This window comes from Ailuropoda melanoleuca, chromosome 4 (assembly GCF_002007445.2).
Source record: "Ailuropoda melanoleuca isolate Jingjing chromosome 4, ASM200744v2, whole genome shotgun sequence".
Classification (NCBI taxonomy): Eukaryota; Metazoa; Chordata; class Mammalia; order Carnivora; family Ursidae; genus Ailuropoda; species Ailuropoda melanoleuca.
The window spans coordinates 68,213,322-68,218,619 of record NC_048221.1 but is presented as its reverse complement, the minus strand read 5'-3'; the positions used below and the strand labels follow the sequence as shown (position 1 = coordinate 68,218,619).

Genomic DNA, 5,298 nt, shown 5'->3' with positions numbered 1-5,298 from the left:
TGCAAGCACCTCTTGGTTTTTCATGAGAACTGCTGCATGAGTCAGGAAGTGCAGGCAGGACTATCTCCATCTTGCTAATTTAGAAACTGAGGCCCAGAGATGCTGGCCCAAAGTCCACAGTCACTACCCAGCAGGGTCAGACCAGCACCCCCTGCTTCTACACAATGCCCAGCATCATAAGCTAGAAGACCTCTGGGGAGCCTGGATGGCTCAGTCTGTAGCATCTGATTCTTGATTTCAGCTCAAGTCATGATCTCAGGGTCCTGGGATTGGGTTCTGCCTTGCTCCCAGCTCAGCAGGGAGTCTGCTTGTCTCCCTCTCCCTTTGTCTCTCCCCCTGCTCGTGCACACTCTCTCTTAAATAAATAAATAAATAAATCTTGAAGAAGAAGAAGAAGACCTCAAGTATGCAGCTGGAGGCTTGCAGGAGTACCTTAGTCAATCCTGGTGGTCTGCCATTTCGTGGTCATATAAGCCTACTGAGACATGAGAGTTCCCTGGGTGGCCAGACTCATCGAGCCAGCTATCCTTGTTTCAACAAAGCTTCAATGAGACAAGTTACCCCGCTCAGACAGGGATCTCACCCCTTTCTGCGCTTGGGTACTATCGCTGACAATCTAAGATTCAGCAGGAAGCCTCGAGGGGAAGCCTGGTGGGCACAGACACCAAGGGGCCATGGATCATACTCGAAAGGGAAACAAATCTCCAGAATCAAGAGAGGACATTATTAAGGAAGTAGGGAGGAGCCCGAAGGTGCTAGGAGTGCTGTGGAATGATCTAGGTACTCAACAAATACAATGCTAACCAAAAAATGAAATGGGGAATTGGGGCCTGGGAAGCGGGGTGTCCCTCCCATGTGACAACAAACTTGATGCTGGCTTTTCACAAAGGGGGCAGTCCTGCCCCCACCAGCCCTCAAACTGTGGCCCTGGATCAGCAGCGGGATCACCCAGACCTCGTTAGACGTAGACCCCAGATCTATGGAACCAACTGTGGGCATGGCCCAGACTCTGGGTTTCACAGAACCCTCAGTATGAGTCTGATGCTTAACCAAAATCTAAAAGACGTTCATCATATCATTCTCTCTATTTTTGTGCATGTTTGAAAATGTTAAAAAAAAAAAAAAAGAAGAATACAAATGTCAGCCTCCTTGACTGATTTTACCAGTAATAACGCCTCACCACTCTCTGATGTCCAGCTCAGCTCCAGGCCAGTCTCACGTTTCAGGCGCAGATCTCAGCTGCATATGTTTTCAGAGCTCTTGGGATGACAGAAATGTGCAGCCAGGAAGGAAAACTACTGCTTCCCTAGGCAATGTTTGTAAAAGGCGGGTCGTGCAGGCCCTATTAGTGGCTGGTGAAATCCGTTTGATAGGCCAGGCACTTCTACAATGTTTATCATTACTATTTCCAAACAAATACAAAATCAGAGACAGTAGTATTATAAACCCCCATGTACCTTCACCCAGCTTCAGCAGTTACCAGCGTTTGGCTAATGTTTCTTCTCTCCCCCCACACCCTTTTCTTGGCTGGAGTATTTTAAAGCCAGTCTCAGACAGTAACCACTTTAACATGTATCTCTAACTTTAAAGGATGCATTTTAAAAATGCAATGTCCAGGGACTCCTGGCTGGCTCAGTCAGAAGAGTGTAAGGCTCTTGATCTTCGGGTGGTGGGTTCAAGCCCCACACTGGGTGTAGAGCTTACTTAAATAAACAATATATATATTATACATATTTTATTATATATTATATATTAAATAATGTATATTACATATATACAACACATCCATTTATCTTTTAAAATTTAATAAACATTCCTTGCTATCATCTAACAGCAGTCCGCACTCAAATTTACCCAATTGTTCTACATTTTAACTGAATAAAATAGGTCAGAACATTATAGATGAGAAAATATCAGAGCGCATTTTCGTAGTAATAGGTAAATGTGGTTTTTTGAAATTGTTTCTGTCACGTATGTATAACTACATCTTTCTTAGTTACGGTGTAAAATGTTTCTCTGTAGGCCACGGTCAAAAAAACCAAAAAAAAAAACAAAAAACAAAAAAACAGCCTCTTTAATGCCCAAGTGACCTCCATCTTTTTCTTTAGGCTTCCTTGAGCAAGGCTTGATGGTCAAGGATGCCCAGAGGCTGTGGAAGCATTACACAAAAACCGTGCATTTCAAGCTGGACATATTGTCTCTGGTCCCTACAGACCTGGCTTATTTTAAGTTGGGTATAAATTACCCAGAACTGAGGTTCAATCGCCTACTGAAGTTTGCCCGGCTCTTTGAGTTCTTCGACCGCACAGAGACGAGGACCAACTACCCCAATTTGTTCAGGATCGGGAACTTGGTCTTGTATATCCTCACCATCATCCACTGGAATGCCTGCATCTACTTTGCCATTTCCAAGTTCATTGGTTTTGGGACAGATTCCTGGGTCTATCCAAACATCTCAAACCCAGAGTATGGACGCCTCTCCAGGAAGTACATTTACAGTCTCTATTGGTCCACCTTGACCCTGACCACCATCGGGGAGACCCCACCCCCTGTGAAAGATGAGGAGTATCTGTTTGTGGTCATAGACTTCCTAGTGGGCGTCCTGATTTTTGCCACCATTGTTGGCAACGTGGGCTCCATGATCTCGAACATGAATGCTTCACGGGCCGAGTTCCAGGCCAAGATTGACTCTATCAAGCAGTACATGCAATTCCGCAAGGTGACCAAGGACTTGGAGACACGGGTGATCCGGTGGTTTGACTACCTATGGGCCAACAAGAAGACGGTGGATGAGAAAGAGGTGCTCAAGAGTCTCCCAGACAAACTGAAGGCCGAGATCGCCATCAACGTGCACCTGGACACTCTGAAGAAGGTCCGCATCTTCCAAGACTGCGAGGCAGGGCTGCTGGTGGAGCTGGTGCTCAAGCTGCGGCCCACAGTGTTCAGCCCAGGGGACTACATCTGCAAGAAGGGGGACATCGGGAGGGAGATGTACATCATCAAGGAGGGCAAGCTGGCTGTGGTGGCGGATGACGGCATCACCCAGTTCGTGGTCCTCAGTGATGGGAGTTACTTTGGGGAGATCAGCATCTTAAACATCAAGGGGAGCAAGTCGGGGAACCGCAGGACAGCCAACATCAGGAGCATTGGCTACTCAGACCTGTTCTGCCTTTCCAAGGATGATCTGATGGAAGCTCTCACCGAATACCCGGAAGCCAAGAAGGCCCTGGAGGAGAAGGGACGGCAGATCCTGATGAAGGACAACCTGATTGACGAGGACCTGGCCAAGGCCGGGGCGGACCCCAAGGATATCGAGGAGAAGGTGGAGCACCTGGAGTCCTCCCTGGACACCCTGCAGACCAGGTTTGCACGGCTCCTGGCCGAGTACAACGCCACCCAGATGAAGGTGAAGCAGCGTCTCAGTCACCTGGAAAACCAGGTGAAGATCTGTGGGAGCGACCCTCTGTCTGACGGGCGTGCTCCTGGGGAGGCTGAGAAAACAGAGACCAAACAACAGTGAAAGGCAGAGGTCCGTGCCCTGTTTCCCAGAGTCAGCCGTTGGTGTGATGCACTGTGGCCACAGCTGAAGGGCCCAGGACTCGGTGGGGTTGCATTCCCATTCTCCTTACCCTTTGCAAGCCATGTGGCCCTGGGAGACAGCCTCAGTTTGCTCATTTAGCCTCATTCAGGGCTCATGATGTCAGTCCCAGTTAAGTGGCAGGTCACTGTGATGTCTGCATGGAACACGGCATGAGGCAGGGCTTTGTACGGGTGTCAGGTGTCTCCGGTCCACGCATACGAAAGTGTGGGCACAGAACACTTATTTTTTTAATCCATGGGGAATTTTTAGACTTTTGAACTTTATTTTCTTGTAAATGGAAGATTATTTAGTCATCCACCCCCCCACACACACATCCCACGCCACCACCTTCTGATAAGGGAGATGTAATAGAAGCTAGAAGTGCAATGTGGGATCTTCAATTCAACCTTACATGAGACAGTTTGGGGCACATTTCTGAATCTGGTTTTTCCTTGTGTGCTCTTTGGGATTCTAGAAATTCTGGCCTTTGGTTGTGATGTGATAAGCACAGGGATGAAGCCAAGTCGCCCCATTTGAGGTCACTTCGAGCCTTTGATACAAATCCGACTCCCTGCCCTCCAGCCCCTGTGAAACAGGAATCTGTTTCACAGAAAAGAACATCTCGATGAGGACAAGAAACATCTCCTTCTCACGCACCAAAGGGGTTTAAAGACAGCCTCTCCCCTCAGTCCTGAGTCAGGAACAGAGGCAGCCTGCTCTGGCTTGAGGAGGAGAGTTGTGTTGAGGGGAGAGCCTTTCAGCCTTCTCAGTCAAGCAAAGCTGACAAGTAGAACTTTTAGAAGATCAGACCTTTAGGCCATATCTTTGCAAACTGCCTCTCTGCTCAGAGAGGAAGCCTCACTCTCCCTTGGAATTGAATCCAGTGGCAAAGCTCTCACTAGGCTAAAGTACAGGACCTAGCTTTTTTCTTTTTTTTAATCCAGTAAATAGAATTCCATTACCATTGTGTAAGGTATTTCTATATTTGGGTTCTATGGTTGTGGATTATAACCTTAATGGCTCATCCTTCACTTAAATACACATTGTAAATTACCCAAAGCGAGTCATTGTTCTGATTCAGAGAAGCCATTGATGCAGGTTTCCTTCTCTTTTCTCTTTCTCCTTTTCCCCTCCCTCTCTTCATTCCCCTTCCTTCCTTCCTTCCAACTTCCCACCCTCCCTCCCTCCTTTCCTCCCTCCCTTCCTCCCTTCTCTCTTTCTTTTCTCTTCTCTTCTCTTCTCTTCTCTTCTCTTCTCTCTCTTCTCTTCTCTCTTTCTCTTCTCCTCTTCTCTTCTCTTCTCTTCTCTTCTCTTCTCTTCTCTTCTCTTCTCTTCTCTTCGACTTCTCCTCTTCCTCCTCTTCCTCTTTCTTCTCAGAAAAAAATGCCCCATTCTGCTTCAGGAACTTTGAAGGCTCTGGTGGTCTGACTTTATAATCCATTTGCTACATAACAGGGCCCTAATGTAGTTCACACAAAAGGTGCTGCATTTTCAAGCATGTATTTTGGATTTATATGGGTCTCTTCTGGTTTTTATTACAGATCATTTAACCATTTTAACTTTCGAAAATGAATTTAAAAGGACTATTAAAGGAAGATGTGCTCCAAGCTCATATCATCAGCAAACTGTAACTAGCAATGTATTCTCAAAATGCATATATTTTAAAAGCCTTAACTCTTAATTATGCCTACGTTTATATTTGCACAGGAAAAATAGAA

General features: G+C 46.5%; 1 protein-coding gene across 3 annotated transcripts in view; it reads left to right on the top strand.

Moving 5' to 3' along the window:
- CNGA3 (cyclic nucleotide gated channel subunit alpha 3) overlaps window positions 1-4,708 on the top strand; it is a 46,530-nt gene extending 41,822 nt beyond the window's left edge. For all 3 annotated transcript variants that reach the window (XM_019800437.2, XM_002919972.4, XM_019800435.2), the window contains one exon: window positions 2,109-4,708. In XM_019800437.2, coding sequence (XP_019655996.1) covers window positions 2,109-3,520 — 1,412 coding nt within the window. In that variant the 3' untranslated portion in view covers window positions 3,521-4,708. The remainder of the gene's footprint in view (window positions 1-2,108) is intronic.
- Window positions 4,709-5,298: the final 590 nt, after the last annotated feature.